The sequence below is a fragment of the Equus quagga genome, chromosome 8, assembly GCF_021613505.1.
Source record: "Equus quagga isolate Etosha38 chromosome 8, UCLA_HA_Equagga_1.0, whole genome shotgun sequence".
NCBI lineage: Eukaryota > Metazoa > Chordata > Mammalia > Perissodactyla > Equidae > Equus > Equus quagga.
The window spans coordinates 28,816,350-28,841,519 of NC_060274.1; the positions used below are offsets into that span (position 1 = coordinate 28,816,350).

Below are 25,170 nucleotides of genomic sequence, written 5' to 3' on the forward strand. Positions count from 1 at the left end.
GGCTGCTTCTCTGCCACTCCAGCCTGCTTGCGTCCCGTGTCTCATTGTTAACCCTGCTCTCCCTTAAAGCCGACTCGACAGTGTCAGGGACACCATCGCCGCCCCTCTCTAGCTGGCTTACCTTGTTGCTGGGCCTTACTTTAGTCGTCTACCAAAGGGGAATAAAACTACCCGCCTTAAAGAGATATTGAAAATTAAGTGAGCACTGTCCCTTTAATATAAACCCAGCACAAGGCAGGGGCTTGACAAACGTTAACGTCTTCTATTTTTAGAGCGATCACTCTGTCCCTGAAGTGAGTTATTCTATTTATATTCATTTGACAGTAACTTTGCACTGCCATTCAGCATCTATAATATTCTCTGTGTTAATTAAATGTTCAGGTGTTTCACATTCTCAAATACACTAAGTCCACAGAAGACAGAAATCAAATACTACTTTTTTTGTGCTATCCTTAGCACAGGTAACAAAATATCTTGAATGAAAGAGACATATTATCGATCATTAATTTATTGATGTTAGAATGGGGTACCACAAATGTATATTTAGTGCAGTTAGAGTATTTTTGGGAGGAGGGTTGTTTGTTTGAGGGAGAATTAAAGAGTTTTTGACAGAGTTGAGCAGGAAAATGAATAAAGAAAAAGAGAAAAGAAATACGGAAAGAAATAAAGGTTAAAAATCAGTCCACTTCGGTTTATAAAAAGCACTCCACAAATATTTCAGATTTGCTAATGTCAACAGAACACGATGCACAAGCAGTTTTCATCACAACAGTTGTCATTAGATAGCAAGGCACAGAATTAAGCAATCAGTAATTGCTAATTTAAAATTTCTGATACAGCCAGCTTATTATCTACCACTAGTTTCTAATGCAGACTTGCCAATCAGATACAGAAATAAGTGACGGGATTAAAGGCTTGAAGACTGTTTCACTGAAACTAATGGGTGATTTCAGGGATAAGGAAACACCTATAACTCTTTATAAATGTGTTTTGCCAAATACTGATTAATAAATGGGATATTTTACAAATGAGATATCTAAAAATTATTGCCTGTAATTGCTTACATGTCAAACAGAATTTTACTTGCAATATTTAGGTGATTAATCGCCACTTCGAATTTCACTAGGAATTGCTGAATAAAGCCTAAAGATAGGAAATTTTTGAATTGAAGAAAATAGCTCAAGTTAATATTGGTTTGCTGTGCTCGTTTCAAATCTTTAGACAGAGAGCTAAAACTAAGCATATAATCAAATTAAGAGAAGAAAGGTTATTTATTTGAAGGGAATAAGCATTTACAGCATAAACGCTTTGTTGCAGGCAGTTACGCATAATTTATTTAATCCTAATAATTGGAGGAGGCTGGTCAGCTTCTCTCCCCACTGTTCACATGCAGAAACTGAGACTCAGAGAAGACAAATAATTCTTCCAAAGTCACTGAAGTAGTGTGACTCCAAGTCCACGGTTTCTTCATCACGCTCCCTATCAAATGCTGCCTTCATTAGCGGAAAAGCTAATCCACAATAGGGAATAAAAACTGAGTTGCAGTTTTAAACAAAGCAGAGTTAAACAAAGCAGGAGAGAGTGGGAACAAGACAAATGCTTAAAAGAAGCTCTCAACCCCCAGGCTACCCCCACAGGCCAGATAATCAAGTAATTCCACCACCACCTTCCCAACGGGAGAGGGGAAAAAGCCGACCAGACACAGTGACGAGCAGACGAAGGAAGAACCCGGAGTGGGGGTGGGCTGAGGGGTGAGAGGCAGGGAGGTTACGAGAAAGTCTACACACTGAACGACAAGATCGCACCTCACCCCCACCCACCTCGGTAGCTGGCAGAACAGCTCCACCCCCTCGCCACCAGAAGACGGGATGATGCTTCCTGAAAAACTACATGCTCCAAAAAGCATGTCTATCCATATTGACATCTGGGAGGCTGGTAACAAACGGCTGGGTCGCTGACCAGTGACCTTGCAGGGGAGCCCACCAGTGCCCCATGTACGGTGCTTCCCCAAACGATTTCTCTGTGCCTCACCCTTAAAGAAAAAGCACCAACAGTATTTCGAAGAGTAGGGTAATATATGCATAAAGATGCAAAACAACACTACAAACTTCCTGTATCAATTTTACTTATTCAAAGGAGGTTTTGTTTTGCTTTTTTTTAAATACCTTTCAAAGTTGGGTTGAATTGAGAGTCAAAATTTTTTGGAACTGAAATGCAGTTTTTAAAATATCTTCTCACCTAAAGTTCCTCACTTTACAGATGAAGAATCTGAAGACTTGATTTTATTTTTATGTAATCTTTTACACCATTAAAAATGATTTAAAGCAATCAATGCCTATTAGCTAATTATCAACCTTATTTAGCTTGAAATCTTAGAAGATTTTAAGCAATACATCTATTTAAAAACTAAGATCAGTAGAATAATGTTTTGCCTCTCAAGAATCTCAGAAGTTCAAAATACAGGTGCAAATAAAGAAGAGTAAAGATTACAGGGTGAGAAAAGTACATCTAAAGCCAAATAACTTAAAATATAGGCGAGTGGAGACCTTCTACAGGAGGTCCCAAGTCCCTTCCAGGACCAGCTGACCTCTAAGTGCATGAAGAGTAAGACTGAACTTCACCAGCACGGTTAACTGGCTAGGAACAGGTGGCTGCGCATCAGATGATGTGGGCGAGGACACCACGAAGAGACACACTGCATTCACGTCTGCCTGAGTGCAGCCACGGGGGGAAGAAACACAGCCAGTCACCAGAAAGACCCACGGGGAGACACGATCACAGAGAAGAGGACGAGCAACAAGCAACTCTGATGATCTTACAGCCCTCAAGGTATTCACAGGGCAGCACAGCATAATATTTGACTTCTCAAAAGTGTAACCCTAAATCATCAAGAAAAAAAATTCTCACAGTCCAAAACAAGTAAAAGGTAATGCTTATCAAAAAGTGACATAAGGAGCAATTCATTCGCCTTGAAGTGAGATAATGAAATGTTCTGTCCTTAGAATAAAAACTGAAAATACAACAGAATGGAATTCTTTTTCTATTTACATAGTTTCAAGAGAGGTGATAAAGTTGGAAAGAGTTTAGAGAAAAACAAATTATTAAAGAAAACAGAGTCAAAGAAGAAAAAAGAATTGAATCTTACAGTATGGGCAACTTTACTGGTGACAGCAACATGAAAGATTTCACTTAGAATACTAACTTTGTTATAGTCAAGAGGTCATAAAGCCTTTCAAACTATGGAAAAGACTAACACAAGAGCTCACAGACTGACTCTCCAGGACGGTCTTCTCTAGATGTAAACGGAATGTAAGAGTCTTTAGAGATAAGGCACAAAATGAGTACAAATGGAGAGCTATTTATCACGTGGGCAACACACAAATCTAAAACTACTACTCTATGTAAGACATTAGTACTGATGGGAAATATCGTTATTTCCATAATTATATTCAGTTGTTGAAATAAGCTGTAAATTAGTAACATACAAAACAGTTATGCATGTATAGATGTAAGGCCAAAGCATGTACCTCATTAGGGTACTGTTTCTTATAATGGTGTGACTTTCTATTCCGGAAAACACTCTCGGAAGGCCTGTCCACGTGGCGGCGTAGCGGGTATCCTGTGTCAGGACCTTCCTCGCTGGAGACTTCATCAGAGACGTTTGCTATTGTCCTTTGGCTGTCCTAAGTTGGGATACACAAAGAGGAGTACTGGTAATTTCTGACTGACCTCGCAGCTTTAAAACCACAACATTTTAAGTTATACATACATGTATACACACACCTTCAAATACCTTCAAGAACCTTAACGTAACTGATTAGTACTACCTGACTTTTTGAAAAAACTGACTTAAATCAGTGACTATATTGTTATTTTAATTTTAAGAGTAATTCAACAGCCATTTGTCAAATATCGTCCAATAATGTTTCTGTTCACAAAAGGATTTGAAATAGCTTACAAAATAAAGAAATAGAAAATAGGATAAAAGCAGAACAGAGACCATTTAGAAGAAGCTGAGAGACCTGAGATTAACTAATTGTACTATTTTCACAAACTGATAATACCGTCAATTCTAAGACCACTGCTGATTAACAATGGCTTATGAGGCTGGAGGCGAATGGTAGTTGATCGTGTGCAGACAGACAGCATTACGATGTATCAATTCGTAAGAGACATCCAGATTTCAGAAACCCTGACACTGACAAGCTCCCGGGTACGAGTGTTACTGACACTTTCACGTTCCTCTCATGTCACTTTGGCAGGTGATACACACCTGAAATGTGACTGAAAGCCGTATTACTGAAAACTTACTTGTTGAGTGATGACAGTGATGTGAGGTCCACCTTACCAGACAGTTAAATGCTTTAAAAATCTAAAATCAGAGGACGCGACCATATTTCATGCAGCCCATGCTATTTATTGTACAGCTACGGTACCGAAAATACACGTACTGTCACGTACTAACACATACTTCACTCAAAACTAGAGAATCCCCTTTTCTCTATCGTCCTCAACACAAATGTTGATGCTTACATTCCTAAACATAAGACAGGTAACATCTTTTAATTTGACCATATTTTTTTACTGTAATAGCTTTTAAAGAATAAATTATTTAACCAAAGAAATTCAGTGAAACAAAGAGAGAGAAGATATGACATTAGGCTTTCTTACAATAAACCCAGGGTTTCTCTATTGTCCTGGAAAAGTAAGCAAACAATTGCTATCCATAACAAATATGTCCTCAACAAGAATTTTTTTCAAATTCAAAACAAATGTACTGACACCAAAGGTAACGAAGGTAGGAAAAACAAGGTAATATTTTCTTATAAAGAATGTGAACAGAAAACCAGGTTCCTAGTTCAGTTTCTAGAATAATTTAGATGTTGCATTTAAAACAAATTCTTACACACACGTGGAAAAGGGGAAAGGGAAGGGAAGGTTTAACAAACATCAACTACAGATTACAAAGTGCTTTAACATTCTGGAAAAATTGGAGCCAACCACCAATTCAGAAGATGCCAAGTTATACTGGTAATCAAGTTGACTGACATTCCTTTAGCTGACTGCCAGCTTCATTAGCGTGATCTGTAAAGGCTCACAGAATAAAGTCTGGAGAACATGCATGGTTCAAGGGCAACTACCATGTCTAAGACACTTCCCATCAGCTAATGAGAAATCACACCAGCCAACGATGTAGGAGCTCACGCTTACCTTGCTGGGAGTGTTCCGCAGAGCCCCTGTGCTCCAGGCTGTCTCTTCTGGCTGAAGAGTTTCACACTGAGGCTCATGGCTCTGCACTCCATCCTCACCGCTTTTAACAGTCGTTTTCCCATCCAGGGATACATAGCCATTGTCAGTCTCAGTGGATTTATCAATTGAATTCTTCGCTTTCTTTGACCTATAAAGAAAATATGCAGAAGCATGTTATGTGGACTTAGCTTATGTTGGACGGGTCACTGACGGAATCTATCATCTGTTAATAATTAAATCTGGTAGTTATCTCTCGAAATTTTAATGGCCACCTTATTTTTACAATAAATAATTTAGAAATGTAATAGCTATCATATAAAATAAACATGTAAATCAATGTCCTAGTTCAGCTCATTTTGTGAGTTTTGAGGTCTTGCAAACAGCACTTCGAAGAGACATGCCCTAATTTACCATGCCATTCTTGGTCAAAATCACCTGGTCTCTGAGCAAAATCTAGGACCAAAATGTTGCCCATTTTATTATAGTTTAATAATATATTTTTAAAGCTTTATTTTAAAAAACTATCTCAGTACTTATCAGGTTAAGTTGTAATTAGTGGTTTAACTTAGTTTTAATATTTTCCTTTACCCAAATACTTTACCGTTAGTCTATATACATAAATATCTCTGGTAAATTCATTTTAATATACAATGGAGACATAGGACCTTTGGTAACATAAAAATACATGGAAAAAAGGGAAAACTTTATACAAGCTTCTAAACAATGGAAGAAGTAGAAAAGAAGAACACAAAGAAAATAAAGAAGTAACATCTTTCACCCACTGAAATACTCTGGAAAAAACATTAGCAATCATGTAGCTTATAAAGACCTAAAAGGCTACAATTGAGGTTCTTCATTTATAAGAATTAAATTTTTCTCAATACATAAAATGCAACATGGGAATAACAGACAAGACATTTGTGATTACTCAGCAAATGCCTGAGGAGTCTTCTTCAGAGACCATAGCGGGTGAGAGCACGGCTACGCAAAAGAAATGCTTAGTAGAAATAAGATGTAAGTCCCACACAAAATTAAAACATGCTCACAGCAGACTCAGTCTATCATAAAACATTATTAAAAGGCAATTATATTTAAATAAATCCCCTTGAATTTTCTCTAGAGTATCAGTTTTGCAAGGGAAAAAAAAGTTAAACTAGTATATTCCCTTCACGTAAGGTCAAAACACGGAAGTTTTAAAAAAAGGCACAAAAAAGTTATCTTTAAAGTTACTTAGTTTTACTGAAATATTTTTAGAACCGCACAGGAACTTCAAGTCTCCTATTCTAAACGCCCACCTTGGAAACAAGGACTCAGAAACGTGAAGAGGTCTAAGTGACTTATTTCAGGTCACACAGCCGGGCAGAGGCAAAGCTGGCACAAGAACACAGCCTGACTAGAGGTTAGTTATACTCCCCACAGTACCTCCCACTGCCCACTTCTTTGGGAAACTGCCTATTAGGATTTCTTCTTAACATACTCATCAAAGCCTGGAAAGTTTCTGTCTTACACAAACAGGCCTCTCTCCTTCCTGACCTTCTCCTGCAAGACTACGAAAGGGGAAAGACAGACCAGACTTCCCACGTGCGCTACAGAGCTCCAACGCCTTCTAGTCGTTCAGCTCACATCTCCACAGGGTCGCGGGGCTCAGAACCCCGTCTTCTGAGCCTTTTGTTTCTCTATGACCCTAAGAGGCATGGAGAGACAACGGAATGAGCTGCAGAACAAAGATCATTCAAGAGTGCCAGAGGAAAGGAGGATAATGGATTACAGCAGAGGAGAAAGGGCACAAACAGAAAATAAAAGGCGCAGAGAAAACCTGTGACCTTCTCTGCTTGGGGAGGAAAGTGACAGAAACACCAGTAATTGATCATTCCCTTCACTCTCCCTCAACACTGTGCAACAGGCAGATGTAGGAAAAGACCAAGGGAGAAGAAGTCACTCGATATCCTGAAAATGTGAGACCCTCAAAGACAGAGGAGGAGTGTGCTGGAGAGACATTTCTGAAGGGTCACTGAAATTACACGGGGCTGGAAGGGGAGGGGAGAAAAAGAGGTGAATGAGGTGAAGGAAGACTGGAAAGTTGGCAGAACCATTAATCACACAGGACATGCAAGAGAGGAAATTTATTTGGGAAGAAACATGGAAACGTTGGACCTGAAGTGCCCAGGAACATCCTGGGAAAGACCAGTAGGCAGCTGAAAACACAGGCCTGGAGGCCAGGAGTCAAGTAGAAAAAGTGACTGAGAACCTGCAGAGTGAACCAGAACCCCTGCGGGGAGGAGATAAGGGCCTGGAGAGAAGGGCTCTGAGTCAGCAACAACGGCTGCTTTAAGGCGTTTTCTCAGGGGAACGTATTCTTTTCTCCCCAGGACAGGGTAAAGACTGTGTTCAGCAGGGCAGAGGGACTGGCAGGCCCACTCCACGTGATGCCCTTCAGCTATCTCCCACTTCCTCCCTTCCTTATCTCTGCCTCGTTCCCAGCTTCTCTGGGCTGTTTCCCTCCCCACTGTCTCCTGAGAGCACCTGTGACACCATCAGGAGACATGAACAGTAAGTTGCTAAGCTATAGTAGCTATCTGATGTTTCTCATCAACTAAATGCAGGTCAGCTGTAAACCAAGCTGAACCGACGAAGAAAATACTAAATGTAAGCACCACCCTCAGAGTTGACAAAGTAGCTCAAAATACAAACTGAGGCAGCTTGGCAAGGGCTGGTAATAACAGCAGTGGCAAGAGTGTTGCTGGAGTGGGACAGGAGGGGCAGCCCAGCGGCAGCCAAAAATGGCGGCCCATTCAAAGACAATTTTGGAGCAGGGTGCCAGGTGCAGCCCAGCAGGGTTGGGAGACGGGCGACATACAGAAGATTCATTGAATAAGTAAGTATATTTCAGTGATAGAGAAGGAAGATATAAATAGGGAGAGGAGAAAAGATAAATGAACTCTGTGGTATTGTATTTGAATTGGAGCTATCATTGCAAATCCATGGTTTATAATATATCTCAATTGATATAGAAATAAATACAAATGTAAAGAGATAAACACACATGCACATTTTCTAGCTCTGCCCATTGAGAACGCAGCGGGGGAGCAACAGCCCAGCAGCAATTAGCACATCTAGCACTCAGATCTTGGTTTCTATACACCACACTCCTTGAAGAAATGGCTGAGGCCAGGGCTGAGGCAGAGAAGTACAAGTTGAACGTGAAACAGAAAGCAAGGAGGTGCTCCAAGAATGACAGGGAACAAGACATCACCAAGATTTTAGAACTCAGTTTAGATCTTCTAAAACTAACATTTTTCTTAAGATTTTTTTGCACCTAATATTGAAACAGTCTCATTCAGATGCTGGCAAAGCAGTCACAAAATGAGACAGTTGAAAACAGTGCGTCTTTAAAAACCTTAGATTATAGTTGTCACAATTAAAGGGAACAAATCCAAATGGATTTATCCATTATAATATCAATGACTGGTAGTTGGGTCATGCTACAGACCAAAAGGAGGAAAACTGAAGCCTGAATCTCACTTGATGACAGGCATGTTGTAGAATTCCAAAGGCGCCCACCTACTACCTTAGGGGGGTTCTAAATGCTACATAACGCAGGATCAGCTCTGGACACCCAAACAACTCACTAACCCCCCAAAAGGAAAACGTATCCACTATGCTACTTAACAACTGCTTATCAGAAAGCCTTGAGAAATGTCTAAGAAACTGACTTTGCAGTGATAAAACTACCACAACCTACTGTTAGAAAGGAGAGCTATTAAAAAAAAAAAAAGACTAACAGAGGGAGACAGAATCCAACCCAAGCCAAGAACCAAACCAAACCTCTACCTTCTCTGGAGGAGGAACAGGTAGCTGCAATAGTCAGGGAATCAACTCCATGCCATGTTACAGAAACTATTAAAACTTTGGAAAATGTCCCCCCCAAATTACAATCAATGCAAACACGCCCAGGATATAACTGCTTAATTGTATAACGCATGATAAACTTTATCAGAAGAGGACAAGCACAAACTGATGAAACAATGATATTAGTAGAGGATTTAACAAAAGTGACTGAAAACAGTAATTTGCAGTGTCATTAACTTAGCGCTTTCATCAGTTATACTCAGTACTTTGATGACAGCTTTTTAGCTTTTTTCAAATTTATTAAATATATATGTAAACTGGTAACATAACCCTTAAATGTCTGAATAACTATTCAAAATAATAGCACAAGATTAAGTTAGGTTTAATTATTTTTGAAGTTTTCTATAATTATATTTCCCTATTTGGTAAATCTTTATTGTGGTACAAGCTATAAAAAAAGCCCAATGTACAAAAATAAAATTTCATACCATAGTATACGTTTTATTTTTCTAAATAACAATGCCTTTATGTTTTTAGATAATTGAGGCAGGGATTAAAGAAAAAAAAGTGATACAACTCACGTGGGCTATTAATAAAGCCAATTTGACCTACAGTGCTGATAAAAACAAAATAAGCAATTTAACAGAAGTACGACAGTACTTGAGATATCACAAAAGAAACCAAAACCAAGAAATCCTAACTCAATATACTTGATGACATATATTCATTCTCATACAGATGTATTTACACATATCTCAAATGAACTTGATGGTCTATTTGTTCATTATCTACATAGTATTATAATTTATCAAAACAAAATCCGTAACAGGGCTGTCATATTTAAAGTCACTAATATTCAACACCTGAGCAGAAGCGCCAGAAAAGGGACAGTGCATCTCTGTGCCATATAAAGCCTTGAATAAATACAAACCCTGATAAAAAGAAAGCAGCGTGCCAGAGATCTCTGAAGACAGCGCCAACGCCGTAAGAGGTGTTTGTGCCGTGGCTCGGAACTGCTCCCTCCTGTGTGTTGTCGCTGGTACTAGAACCATCACCTTCTCTGTGCACTTCCAAATGGGCCGCTTTTCTTAACTTCCTTTGTGAGAGGAGATCAAGAGCGGAAGGTAGCTTTAAAATTTTAACGACCACTTTCTCGGTAGTATGTTCAAGATTTTGGTAAACATAAACACAGGAACTTTAATACATAATGAAATTCAGATTTACTGGATGAAAGTTAATCCAAATATCAAGGTACGCATTCCAGCCCATTTCTGTAAACATTAAAGTGCTGTTCCTTGCTCACACTGACAGGCAGTGGGCACTAGGCTGTAAGGATCGCACTGCACAGGCATTTACAAAAGCATTTCTTCCCTATGTGAATGCCACTTATCTGCAGACAAAGAAACAAGAAAATTTAGATCAGAGAGACTTAGAATCTAACTGACCAGCAACGCTATTTGTTTAATGTAGGTATTATCTTTTCAAAACAAAAAGGGCTTAAATTTCACCATTCCCCAAACTGCAAATGACACGATCTCTTACGAACGATATTCAAAAGAGGAACTGCTCCAAAAGATGCTAAAAGCAGAACTTCAATGTGCTGAGTGGCCAGTGAGACTGGCCAGGCTTACTTAATCAACGGGCAATATTAAACAGCTTCAGACAGCGTTTAATAAATAGAATTTAGCTGAAATTTCTTCTTGGCTCTTGGTTTTGCCAAAGCATCTCATAAGTACAAGATTTTGTAAACAGCAGGAGTTATCAGCAACTCCAGCTAACCGATATTCTCTACATTGATATTAGGTACCTGAGAACCGAGCTTTAAGAAAGAAAACAAAGACAAATACAGACATGTGGTCTGAAAATGGCCTGGAAGCAAATACAGAAATGAAACCACTTGGTAGCTCTTGGTTTCTGAGGCTCACTGCTTTATTTGAAAGAGCAACTTTACAAGATAACCTTTTATTCTAGTCAAGAACAATCACGGATTCAAATTACAGAAATCTATGAAGATATCCCCTTTAAACAGCGAGTACCTCCTTCTTTTACCCCCTGTACTCAGAGGGGGTTTGGGGGTTCTTGTGGAGACAATCTGGCAGTGCACAGTTCCCAGGAGCAGCATGAGCCATACGGGCCCGATCACTTCCGTCAGAGGGATGCTATGCGGGCTAGAAGCGGAACAGAATAACACTATTGCGGCAACTACAAAAAGGGAAAGAAAAGACGTTTAATTATAGACCTGACAGTCACTTCTTCAAAAACTTTTCTAACGTTGCTTCTTGCCAGATTATTTTTCTAAATTTAAAGGAGTTTAAAACGTTACCCTAGACAAGCTCTTTCAGACTATTTTACTGTTTGCTGCCAGCTAACTGGGCTATTCAGTAATAAACTCTTGGAACAAGATAACACCCAACATAGTCTCTAAAGTGCAGACCTTAACACTGCAAAGAAAACTAGACACGTACAAATCCGAGGGCATTCCTGGAAAGATCACAATCGGAAGAAGGGCATTAACCTGAGGGGCACTTAGTCTGTGTCATACAAACAGGGAAGTCTATAATAAGTGTGTAATAAGGCTATGAAGAGCCAGGGTAGTGGTCTAGCGGTTAAGATTCGCCTCTCACCACCACGGCCTGGGTTCGTTTCCTGGTCAGGAAACCACACCACCTGTCTGCTGGTTGTCATATGTGGCAGCTGCATGTGGGGCTGTGATGCTGAAAGCTCTGCCACCAGTATGTCAAATACCAGCACGGTCACCATGGTGCACAGGTGTCAGTGGAGCTGCCAGACTAAGACAGACTAGGAGGAAGCACCTGGCCAACCCCTTCCAAAACTCTATGAACAGCAGTGGAGCAGGTCTGATGCAGCACCAGAAGGTGAGAGGATGGCACAGAAAGACTAGGCAGGTGTACACTGTCTGCTGCACACCGGGATGCTGGGAGTCGGAATCTGACTCGACGGCACTAACAACCAAAGGCTATAAAGGGCTTCTTTTCAACAGAGGTCGATCTCCTCAGAATGAAGAACAAAAACCTCCTCGGGCGTATCTTTAGGGAAACCACTCAACACCCATCAATGCTAAACCACATGAAGAAGAACTCTTGTTTTTGCCTGCTCAGCATCCTTCAGACTTTCTAGACATAAACCCTCTTTATCTTTTGCAGATCGGCCTCCTTTTCTGTCAATCAAATGGTCTTATTTCTCCCACGTCAGGGATGGACACGTAATGCAGGCTTGCCAGTCTTAATTCTTGGCACAGGAATTAACAAAAGATGGGTATATGAGCTCCACAAGGTCATCAGAATCTTTTTCAAGGACTAATACAGGTGCTTGAAGGTAGCCTTTCTCCTAGTTCATAAAAACTAAAGACTATAGAAATATGAAATTGCCAGGGGCCACCTCAGCCACCATGCAGAAAGAGCCTCCCTAAGAATGAGCCCAGAAAAAGGAGAGTGAGGCAACAGCATCAAAGTAAGGACACCGTCTGAGCCCCCAGGCCCAGCGACGCTTGAACCCAGGGCCCAGGAGGACCACGTTCTGTGTCGGAACAACTGGAGAACTGGAACGTCAGGAGATCTCTGTTCCTTTTGTTAGGTGTGATAATCGTAACAGGGCTGTGTAATGCGCATAGGTTGAAGAGACGCACATTGATGCATTCAGGGGTAAAATGTCATGATGCATGTAATTTCCTTTAACAAAACAGATTAAGTAAATATCCCCAAACATTGCGAATTATTTAATCTACGAGATGGGCATACTGGCGCTTGGGGTGACTGTGTAACTGACCATCTAAACCAGGACTCTCAAGAGTGAAGGGAGAGTGAATACAAGCACCTGGACAACACAAGGAAACCTGGACAGCGCGACAGTCCCCAGCCAACTGGAGCATATGGTCACCCTGATTATTGCACTAATAGATCTAGTTTCCTGTTTTTTTGAAAACTTTTATAGTAAGCAGTAAAAACAAAAAAAGAAAACCCACTTTTTGCAAAAGCTAGTTTGCATTTGGTTTCCGCCACCTGCAACTGAAAGAATCCTGGCCCACCGTACCAAGACTGAAGCTTGAAACACCACTTTACCTCCTAAGATGTTTAAGTATCACAAAAACAAATTTCAGCGTCATATTCTCCTGATAAAATAAAGGTCTCAAAAAAACACCAATTTTTGCAAATGCCAATCATCTTTAGGAATTACCCTGGAGCTTAACTTCAATTCTCCAGTGGTTTTATTACAGAGTCTGGAATTTTGAAAAGTACAGAATTTCTGTTGTTTTTCATATGAGCGCCAATGTGATCGTTATCAAGTTCCTTAACTTTCTGAGCCCTGGTGTACTCCTCTGAACCATAACCCAGTGTACAGGGACTGTAGGTTTTCAGGGAGGCAACACATGCGAGAACACTTTGAAAAGTGCCTCACATCCAGCAAACATGCACCTAACACTGGCAAATGGGGCTTTTACTTGCTATCATTAACTTAGCTACCCTCAAAAAGGAGGGGGATGCAAATGCTACGTAAGAGGTTCAAAGCGTCAGGCACACAGAAGAACACCTTCAAGAATTTTGGATTTAATATAACCTCTCACTGGCATTTATCTGTTCTCTTTCAGCCCTATGACCGCCATTCTCTGTAATGCTGGGGTTGGGAAGCTACGAACTGTTTTCTATCTTAACAGGAAGTTGTTATATTCTGTGAAAATTCTGCTGATGGAAAGCATCAGCAAAAGGGGGGAGCCACTTGATTCCTCTCGCTTTCCCTTCTTTCTCCCGGCTGGTCTCTCACAGCGGCCGTGCCCATTCCACGCCCCAGCTCCTGAGGCCGTGGTTCTGGTGTCCACGGTTCTGCTATCGTCTCGTCCCATGTTCCCCCTCGAGCAACTGGTTAGACGATACAAGGAGGAAACGTTCACTTCTCTTACATAATGCTAAGTTCTACTTCTTGATCATTTAACGAAGTCCTGTAAACTCGACAGAACTGTTGGAGATTTCTGCTAGACGGTACTTCTAGAGATTTCTCTAAGAGATCAACTAAGATAAAACGTTCTTCATCGGGCACAAGCAGTTCCCAGGCAGGACTTCGTGTGCTGGCCAAGCAGAACTCTAGGGATAAGCATCAGAAATATAAAGTAGTAAAGGTGAACTTCTAGGTCTGCCCACCTTTCTTTCTTTTTTTTCCCTTAGAACTTTGGTGCATGTCTTGTTTTCTTCTTCTTCTTCTTCTTCTTCTTCTTCTCCCCAAAGCCCCCAAGTATGTAGTCGTATATTCTAGTTCTGAGTGCCTCTGGTTGTGCTATGTGGGATACTGCCTCAACGTGGCCTGATGAGCGGTGCCCTGTTCACGCTCAGGATCCAAACGGGCAAAGCCCTGGGGCGCCGAAGCAGAATGTGCGCAAACTTAACCACTCGGCCACAGGGCTGGGCCCAGGTCTGTCCATCTTTAAGATTTAGTGGCAGGTGTTAGGCCTTGGGAGTAGAAAGACAAATAAGGCATGGTCTCTGCTCCCTGCCCTCCTCAGTTTAGAGGAAAAGGGGGACATATAGAAACAATTCAAACACCTGTAATGGACTGCACTGTGCCCCCAGGTCCACACAGCAAAGCCTAACAGTCAACGTGGCTCCATTTACAGACAGGCCCTCTGAGGATGTAATAAAGGCTGAATGAGGGAGTGGCTGGCCCTTATCTAACAGCACGTGTCTTATGAAAAGAAGAAGAGACACCAGAGATCTCTCTTGGCTCACACACAGGGGAAGGGCCACGTGAGAACACAGCGGGAAGGCGGCCACCTACAAGCCAGGAAGAGAAACCTCACCAGACACCAGCCCTGCCGGCACTTGCTCTCGGACTTCCAGCCTCCAGAGCGGGGAAAAGTCAAGTGCTGCTGTTTAAGCCCCGAGCCTGCGGGGTTTCGCTGCGGCAGCCCAAGCAGACTAACGGAACACCTCCGGTGGGGCTGTGACACGCGTGGGAAGATGGGGAACCACGGCGGGAGCTTGAGAGGATTCTCAACGAGCGCGACGTCTGACGCCTCACCTAACTGAGACAACAAGGGGAGGGGACCAGGCAGACAAAAGGGAGGAGGCCACCCAGGCAGAGACCGTGCGTGCAAAGGCACGGGCAAAAAAACACGAATGTCTATGAGACAGCACAGAGCCAACTCAGTCTGGTTAAAGCTGGGGAGAGAGTCAACAAGGCCCCGACTGAAAACTTGGTTTTTATCCTAAAGGCAAAGATAACTCAGGAGAGATTTAGACCTTGAGTGGCTGGGTTGGATTTGTGATTTGAAAATGGACAGAAAGTAGAAGACGAAGGGCTCTCGGCAGAAATCTGGGTGAGAAACAACACAAGCACGGAGCGGGGATGCAGCTGGGAATACACAGCTGACATACTGACAGGCATGTAATTGAAGTGTAAACCTGTATGGAGTTATGTAAAACCAAACATGAGCGCACGTGAGTCTTTCTGCCTTTTGGGAGACGAGGTGGAACAGAGTGAGGACGTGACCCGGGGCACTGCCCATCCTCTGCACGCGAGGAGACGGAGGCACAGGGCGTCTGAAGGCACCAGCAGACTGCCCAGGGCCATCAGGGTCAGACCATGCCTGTCTGTGTGACTTGGAGCAGGTTAAGTCACTTCTTTCACTATGCTTTATCAGGAGAACGTTCTGTGCTCTTCACCTATGAACACCTGCAATGTTAAACTTTGGTTCTGAACCAGGAAATCTCTCTTTTCCACTCCTGAGCTAACCTGTGCTCCCTATTTAACTGAGGCAGCCAGTGAGTGAGTTTTAGACACAGTAAGTGAACTTCTAGTTACGCTGGAAACTTTGCCTTCAAATACTGGAAAGCAACAACATTAAAAAACCACAGTGCACAGTGGTTACAATCAATGGTACTGATTAATTATTACTCTAATAAGCAGTTGCAATTTCAGACCACTTGAGAATAAAGCTTTCTCCTTTAGGTAAACTAGAAAGCATTAGAAGATAACCATACTTAGAGTCAGCCCTCTTATATCCTTTTAGGGGCAAAGCAAACACAAGAAAATAACTCAATAACAACTAGGATAACTATACCTAGAAAACAGTTAATAAAAAAAATACATGCAGAAGAACTATCACATAATGGCATTACTTAAAAACAACAATAAAGCTCAACTTCTTGACAGCAGTTATAAACTGCATATGAAAATCCCTGGAAACGTTATTACACTTAATTTCAGGCATTCTAGGAACTTAAAAGAAAATAACTCAATATGTCAGAAAAACTTCACAAACAAGTATGTTCACCTCAGCAGTAATTATAACAGCAAAAGACAGCAAAAAGCTTAAATGCCCAACATTGCTGTAGGCTAGAACAATTTCCAACAGTTTAAAATTATATTTATAAAGACTCTGATACTTGTTATAACACAAGACAAAAAAAAGAATACAATTATTTACATAGAATAATCTCAACTATATAAAAATGTTACAAAGTAAAGTGAAAGGGCAACATTGTGGGTAGTTTTTTTTTCTTAGTTTTTTCCTCTATTTTCCAAATTTTCTGCAATGAACATATATCATTTCTTTAATCAGAAACACACACACATTCTCTATTAACAACAATCACAAAATCTTCACAGTTCACAGCCTTTTATAAAATGTGCCCTAGCCTAAAAGAAACCACTTTACCGAAATAAAAGTCTGTAGTTTTTAGTATATATTACTTAAAAGATATTATCTTTTACTTAGAGTTTAATGTAACATATTTAAATAATCATTCAGGATTATAATCCTGTTTCTAAAAAAGTAAGACACTAAAAACACGGACAGGGGACCAAACGAACTAGAGAATTGGAATGTTGCTCTGTTAGCAGGATGCAGAGGGAGCACCTCCCCCCAGAGCCCGGCAATGTCGAGTGTCAAACACGCGCACGTGCACTGCTGTCAGAACGCGGCTGCAAGGGCAGCCACAGTCGCCCAGCACATGGCTCTGCAGCAGCCTGCTCAGAGCAGAACGGGGCTCTCCCGCGCCTGGCGACTTGTGAGTGAGCCGTCAAGCCCTTCAGGGCTGAGTCTGTAAGCTGGGCAGGACAACAGTCCCCATACTCCACCGGGCTGTTGTCAGAATTAAACCAGACTCTGTGAAGAGCACTTAGAACAGGGCACCGTGGATAGGATTTCAAAACAGAACGAGGACAGTCTCAGATCACTGGAGAAAAAATCAACTGTGGCTTAGGCAGGAAACATGAACTTGTGGACGTGCTATCAGAAAAATGCTGGCGTGGTATGCATGTGTAGGGGGCGCATTTTGAAGGGACTTTCCAATTAAAAATCCTCTCAATTTGTATTTTTCTTTAGCATCCACAGATTCTAATTTTCATAAAACTATATTGGAAAATAACTGTTTTGTTTTCTCAAACGTTTTTAATACCAAACTAGTTGTGTCTTTATGTGTCTTATTTATAAATGAAACATCACAACAAATATATATTTTGATCCTCAATAGTACTTAGCATACATTTTAAAAAAGCCTTAGAACCCTAAAAATATAATATCTTGCAAGTTAAAAGCAAAATGCGTTTCTATCACTTAATTATACCTTGAAGAAGATAAAGGACAAGAAGCCAGAAAAAGATGACTTTTGACGTTACTTGTAACCACCACCGGAAGAAAAAGGGAAAAAACACAACTCGGACGATGCCCTTTCTGGTCAGAGAAGTCCAAGGACTTTCAGGTTTTGCCTTAGCAAATGCAGACCCTGAAAAAAGTAAAAGAGAATGACAGAGGATATTCATTATTCTTTAATTTCCTTGGGAAAAAATGTCAACATTTGAAGAACAACAAAACACGTATAAATTTATTTTGTACTATGCTATGAGCAAGAAAGGTCCAATTTTTGGTAGGGGACACTTTCAAAACATTCTTCATGCTATCATAATAACTCAGGGACTTCGGAAAAAAACTATTTTTAACTGAAATTACGGTAGAATTTTTCCCACATATTTTATCAATATAAGACAATGTTCAAATGTCAGTTCCAGTTGGTAATTAAAAACTACCACTTTAACTTTTGTAATCGAGCCTTATGGTTTGCTGTGCAAACACAGGCTGCTCTTCTTCAATAGTTATCACTTCTTCGAATTATCATTAGTGGAAGAAAAGACTAGTCAATGGCATCTAAACGCTTCCGTTCTCTTTTCTTGTTCATAGTGTTACTGCCTTCATTTCTAATCACACTGCTTTCATTTCTACAAAAATATATATCTATAACCCATTTTGAATTCTGTTTCCTCGAGATCAATTTCTAATTGCATTAAGCATTTATTTACTCAAAACTCACCTCTTACGAGATCAACATCTATGAGGTCTGGTTTCACATGTGCTGTTTTCTTCGGTTTGTTCCGTAAACCCTAATAATATATTAAAAGTAGTACTGATAAGAGAGCAGATCTTAAAAGTCCTCATCGCAAGAAAAAAACATTTGTCACAATGTATGGGGACAGACGTTAACTGGACTTAGAGTGGTGATCATTTCTCAATGTACACAAATACTGAATCATAATGTTGTATATCTGAAACTAATATGTCAATTATATCTCAATAAAAAAGAGAAGTATTGAAATTCTCTATGTATATATTTTAATCCAGAATAGCAGAGAAGAATCAACTTCTAAAGATTTCAACTAAAAAAAAATTTTAAGTAATATACTGGACAAAGATGCAACACATTATGTATTTGCTACAAACGGAACATAACTGTAGTATTGTAGTAAATTTTATTCCTCTCCAAAAGGACAAATTTAGGGATGTGTGTAACATGCAGAGGCTTGTTCACTAACTTGTAAAGCAAAGACTATCGCTACCAGTCAGTTTGAACGTAGCATCTAAGACGGCCCAGGAGACTGCGCGGCCAGACCGGCACAGGAGAGTGGAGGCTGCTGGAGGAGCAGTGCCTTGAGGGGCACTCAGGCATGATGCTGGGGTGTGGCTGCAGGAAGCATGGGCACAGAGCTGAGGGCAGACAGGGATGCAGACTGCTCAGCAGAGGCCAGCACGGAACGGGGTATCAGCTGAGATCCAGAGAGGACGATGCACACCTCAGGGCTACCACTATGCTCACACGCCAACCACTAACCAGACCCCAGTGCCACCTAGCCACCTCAGGAATCAGACGCCATGCCCAGGGGGAGGGAGGGGAAAGCAGGAATCGAGAATGGAGTTAGTTCACACCTGGAATTACTGACACTAAGACTAAGTTTCTGCCGTCAGTGTACAGAGTGGGAGCTGGGGTGGCGATCAAAATCACTGAAAAAAACTATGGAAAAATAAAGTACACTTTGTAACTTAAGACTAGGATGTAAAGGATTGGAAGAGCTCAGGCTAAACTCTTCGGGAGCCAAGTCCTGAGAGATGACAGTGTTTAGATGATTTGTTTATTATTCATTCAATTAACCGAGTAACTGTGCAGTAAATCCTTCATTTGGTCCTATTCCAAGTAACAACGACCCCTTAAAGTAAAAGTTCGATCAAGCACTGTTTGCATCTAAAATGAAGAGGAGAGCATTTGAGCTCACAATTAACTGAGATGTTTAAACTCAAAATGTACCCTGAAATCAAATTGCAATTAAACTTTGAACCCTTCAAAGAGAATGTCCATCTGAAGCTGCAAACCGCCCAGAGATACAAAAACAAAAGAGAAAGAAAGGGTGAGGGTTGAGGATGCAGCCGGTCCGGCTGTTCAGAGTTTCTCTCGGTGTGCGAGAGCAGCTGGGCTTCTTCAGGAACACCCACCTCTGCTGGGGCCAACAGAAATTAAACTGACCTTTTCAGCCGTAGCTGCAATATAGTAACACAAGGGTTCGCACGGAGCGGCTGACAAAAGTGCCAAGACTAGGGGCTCGCAGGGACCCGAGTCTCTGTGTTCCCCTCAGAGCGACGGTCAGTGTGTGCTCATTCAGAGGGCATCCTAACATTTTTACCAAGATCGTCTTAAGGACTTAAAGGCTTTATAAGGCGGACGGTAAATCATCCTGATTTATGCAATTATGTTGTTTTTCAACATGCTCATTCTCCATGACCCTTTTTATATATGGTTCACTTTCTGTTTTATATTTCATTAAAACATTTGTTTCAAGCTCCATTATAGAGTCACAGAATAACTGCCAGTTTTGATAAAACTTTCCCTTTAACGTAGCCTGTTAGAATATTCAGAGGGTTTAAGAAAAAGAAAAATTTCACTGATAAATCTAACATTAATGATTTCATTCACAAAAATAAGAGATATTTAGCATCAAGCCGTAAGCATTCATAAAATCTGATTTTAATTAGGTATTTTAAGTTGGAAAACTGTAAATTTGGCTTACAGTAACCCACATTCACACAGAAAGCACAGCTTTCAGTGCTAATTATAATCACGGACCTTCAAAAAGCTTAAGTGAACAAAAAATGGAAAATAAGTTAGTTTCTAAAAAAAGATTTTAAAAACTACTGATTTCACTAGAAAGTGGAAGCAATCAAGTACTATGAATACAATTAATTTCCAAGAATCCAAATAATATATTCTTTACTGAATATACATTTCAACTCCTAAAGTACATTCCTAAAGTGGAAGGATACAAATGGTATGAAGTTTTGAATTTTTTTTAAGTCTCTAAATAGACAACGTTGAGCCGAAAAGCTTGAAAGGGCTGTTTAAATTCGGAAGGCATTTCTGTTCAAGGATCCAGACGTGCGTGGCACAGAACTACCAGAACACTGAGACTCCATCAAGGGTCGCAACCATCAGCTTCACTTTCTGAAAATCCTTTTAGTTTCCCCCATCCCGCTTTTCCTCTATCATGACTTTTTAAATATCATAGTTCTTTTTGTTGAAGCTTTAAATCTCTAGTAGGGTAAAATGGGGAAACTACCCTTTAACTTTTAAATTTGGGTCAAGGTGATCAGAAAATGAGTTTCCAGTTATAATTTCTAAAATGCTTAAGAAAAAATAATTTGCAACTTACAAAGGACTTTATGCTTTAGCAATATGGTCTTTAAAAAGTAAACACTTCCAAGAAATACAGTTTCATGGCTTTCTTTGGTTGCTGCTCACTGCTCTGACAGATAATGAGAGAACTGATTGCACACAATATATTTGGTCCGGTGTTCTCTAAATAAGAGGTACAGTGGTTTCGGTTTTTTAAATCAAATATTAACATTAATACGGCACATTATGCACTTCTCTACTCTCCTTAGAATAGACACAAAATTATTTTATACTATAAATAATTTCCCTCCACTAAAATATTCAGAAAAAATGGAACGTGCTTTTAAGCTTGTCAACAAACTGACTCTTTTAATTCAAAATAACAAAAGTAGTTTTAATACTGTTTTTAATTCTCTATTTACAATTACAAAGACAGACACAATTCAGAAACAAGTTATGGGTCTTAGCCTTCCGTGAGTTCATCCTGTCAGCTCACCAAAGAACATAATATAACCCTCCTTCCTTACTCTAACCTCCATTCAGGTATTAAAAAGTTCTTTGAAAAATGAGGAAATTATGTGGGGCCGGCCTGGTGGCGTAGTGGCTGGGTTCACACACTCTACTTTGGTGGCCCAGGGTTCACGGGTTCAGATCCTGGGTGCGGACCTACCCACCGCTCATCAAGCCACGCTGTGGGGGCGTCCCACATGCAAACTAGAGGAAGCTCCACAGAGATCTTAGCTCAGTGACAACCTTCCTCATCAAAAAACATTTTTTTTTTTAAATTGAGGAAATTACATAAGTAATGTAGTTAATTTGTGATGAGTGGCTTAAAACTAAAAAATTATTCATATTTTTTTTTTTGCGGTTTTTAAATTTCAAAAACCATCCAAATGTGCCAACTGGTAACACAGCGTCTTGGGGTACTTACTATGCCCTGTCCGACAAGTTTAAGACTGTCAAAGAGAATGAAAGATCTTAAGGCGTCTTACTAGACCTCTCTGCTGCTCTCTATTCGCTTGACTATTCCAACCCTTCATGACACTCTCGCCAGACCACGGTCTAACGGCTCTCTTCTCTTTCCTCCCACATTTTCATCTCTTCCTTGACCTATCCATTAAATGTTGATGTTGCCCAGTGTTCTGCTCTCAGCCTTCTCTCATCGTTCAGTGTGAATCCTCTCACTCCCACAGCTACACCTCCACAATGTGTATAACACATAATCTAGATCACACACATGTATACGTGTCTATATACACACTCTACACACTGAGGACTCCCAAATCTCTCTGCCAAGGACCGCCTGGGTGTCTCTAGATCAGAATCCCACATCTGCTCCTCTTCTAGCATCACCCGTCTCACTTAGTGCTGTGTGAACGACTCGTTAAAACAGAAATTCAATCAGGTAACTTTTTCTGCTTAAAACCCTTCAGTGTCACCCCCACTGGTTTCCAAATTATGTCCAGACTCCTGGGGAAGGCAGCCAAGGCCCGTCACGATCTGACTTCCACTTTCCTTTCCAGTTTAACTCCTAACCACCCTAATCTCCTTCCTCCATCCAACCTACGACCAGCCAAGCTCCTAGAGGACTCCTGAGTCAGCCACCTGCCTTCCTTCCTGTATATTTCAGACGCTCTTCATTCTGCCAGGAATGTTTTCCTCATTCTCCCAGTGTCTCTCAGACTCAGCTCATGAGTCGCTTCCTCCCTGAAGTCTTTCCTAACCTCCCCAGGGCAGCGTCCCTCTGTGTTCCCCAAGGGAGACCGACACAGCTCTCTCTCAACTGAGTTTATCTCATCCGTAATTATGTACCTCATCTACAAAATTATAATCCATTTCATCTTTTCGTCTCCATGATTTAATCCTAAATCTAACACATAGTACGTGCTTACTGCAACTTTGTTAACTATGTTAATTCTTCACAAAAATAGTTTAAAGATCAAAATGACAAGTGGCAAAGAATCTTGCTCTTTATTACAGATGACTGTCTAAACACTGAGGATTTTTTGACACATTTTTAAGTAACTAGACATTGGTTTTCCATCTAATAAAACAGAAAATGTCAAGCAACTAAAGTAACATTCTCTGGGCCCAGATTAAATTTAGCTCGTGCAGAAACACACTGATTAGTATTATCTATGCAAATGAAAAATAGAAATCTTATTACCAAAAGGGAGTGGTTGCTGAGACAGAACAAATTTAGTTAAAAAATAGTCTTCATGCTATCAAGGAAGCCTATGAGAATGTCTTATCAGCACAGGGGATCACATGTTCAAGAACAAACTACCCACTACAGAAACATTTTAATTAATGCTTTACTTCCTAAATTGTTTTTAAAAATGACCAACTTTTCAGCGACTCTGTTTGCGCCCATGTCATTCCGTTAGTGGCACCAGAAAGTGGATCCCCATTAGGCAGGGCAGGCACGGGACCACTTAAGCGGGAAAATCCTGAGACACTTACCAGTTTAAGAAACTGTACAGAGCAATGACAGCATCAAAAGGGAGGAAAAGCAAACTAGAAGTATAAGGCGACAAGTGAAAGGGGAAAAGAGCTGACAAAAAATAACCATTAGAAATTAAATTTTAAAAGAACAGAAAGATGCTAAAAAGCAAAAACAAAAAAAATCATCAGAGGTAAAGACAAATCACCATCATAAAAGAGTTTACCCCTTTATTTAGAAGTTTAGATAAAGTAATATTAACTTATACCTTAAAAGTATATGGAAAGATATTAAGTAAAATGTAGTTAATAACCAATTTACAGAATTACTGTTTCAGAATATACAAAATGAAATACACTTGTTACCTTGATTTCTCTTTGTTCAACAGATTTTTCCCATATTTGTTGATCATATGCTCCAATCTATAAAAATACATAAAAGACAATACTTCATTAAATGACCATTGTTGGTACCCGTCCAATAGGAATAACTCTGCTCACATTACAAGCAACTCAGAGTTCACTCAGCACAGATTGGATTCGGCTCCTTCTCAGACTCCTGTGATAATGCTGCACTGCGGTGGTTCTCGAAGTGTGGCTTCAGCACCAGCAGTTTTAGCATCACCTGGGCTCTTGTTAGAAATGCAAACTCTCTGGCCTCGCCCCAGAGTTACTGAATCAGAAATGTGGGGGTGGCATCTAACAATCTGTGTTTTAAAAATCCTTCTAGACGATTCTGATACACTACTAAAGTTTGAAAACCAGTGGCCTAAGGAATCCTTATTTTAAATAAACACAATTGCTGCAGCTCTGGTATATTCAAGAAAAAACTCCTAAGTGATAAATCCTTTATGGAGTTATTTTTAAAGAAAAAAACCACGAATATTCTACAGAATTAAAAATTCATAAATGTGTAGACCACCATTACCATTGGATTAAGGCTTAAATTGAAAACTAAAGTCATGAAAGTGACTGAAGACAAAGGGGAAGCATCAAGAGACAGAATTCCTTGTGGCCTCCACGCCCACTTCTCTCGATGCTGGAAAGCTCTCGGAGCCGTATGGTCACCCGGCAGAAAAGCAAACCATCCTTCCTGTTCTCCCCCAAGTTCTTTGCTGTCACTTCCTGTTGTCTCCAGTTCCCACTTAATTCCCTGTATCCAACAGGACACTGAAACGGCCAATAGCCTACAATTTCAACTGAGGATTTTCATTATTAGCACTAATTGAAAACTAAAATCCTGAGAAATTAAAATTACTCCAGATAATACAATTTCGAGACTAGAGGCAGATATTACAGGAAATTCAGGGAAAAGTATCTTCTGATTAACATCAGCCTATCCAAAAGTCTTTTATCTACATATCATTTTTAAGGTAATTAATTAATTAATTAACCTGCAAAAACGAGTTCACTTGGGAATAGACAGAGGACTTGCAATTTGGGATGTGCAGGCTATGGCGACGATAGGCAAATCTAGAGAAATGAAAGGAGGGTCTCGCTTTTATGGAGAAAAAGGGAGAGCAAGGAGAGGATATAATAAAAGAAGAGTCCACTGGAGAGACTGGAGTCCAGAGTGCAAAGGTCTCTCATTGGCTGCACTACTAAGGTTTCTCATTTGCTTGGCTGCTACGTCTCTGATGGGCTGGGCTGCTAAGGTCTCTCGTTGGCTGGGTCGCTACGATCTCTC

General features: G+C 40.5%; 1 protein-coding gene across 8 annotated transcripts in view; it reads right to left on the reverse strand.

Annotated features, from left to right (window-relative positions):
• The window catches only part of PHTF2 (putative homeodomain transcription factor 2), a 118,892-nt gene that overhangs the window by 24,916 nt on the left and 68,806 nt on the right, over positions 1-25,170 (reverse strand). For 3 of the 8 annotated variants that reach the window (XM_046669569.1, XM_046669574.1, XM_046669571.1), the window contains 8 exons: positions 23,850-23,906; positions 23,505-23,516; positions 18,417-18,486; positions 17,676-17,834; positions 11,136-11,301; positions 10,031-10,195; positions 5,212-5,398; positions 3,528-3,683 (listed from right to left, as the gene is read on the reverse strand). In XM_046669569.1, coding sequence (XP_046525525.1) covers positions 3,528-3,683; positions 5,212-5,398; positions 10,031-10,195; positions 11,136-11,301; positions 17,676-17,834; positions 18,417-18,486; positions 23,505-23,516; positions 23,850-23,906 — 972 coding nt within the window. Of the gene's footprint in view, positions 1-3,527; positions 3,684-5,211; positions 5,399-10,030; positions 10,196-11,135; positions 11,302-17,675; positions 17,835-18,416; positions 18,487-23,504; positions 23,596-23,849; positions 23,907-25,170 lie in introns of all 8 variants that reach the window. The other 5 variants (XM_046669575.1, XM_046669570.1, XM_046669573.1 and 2 more) reach the window with 3 other exon arrangements.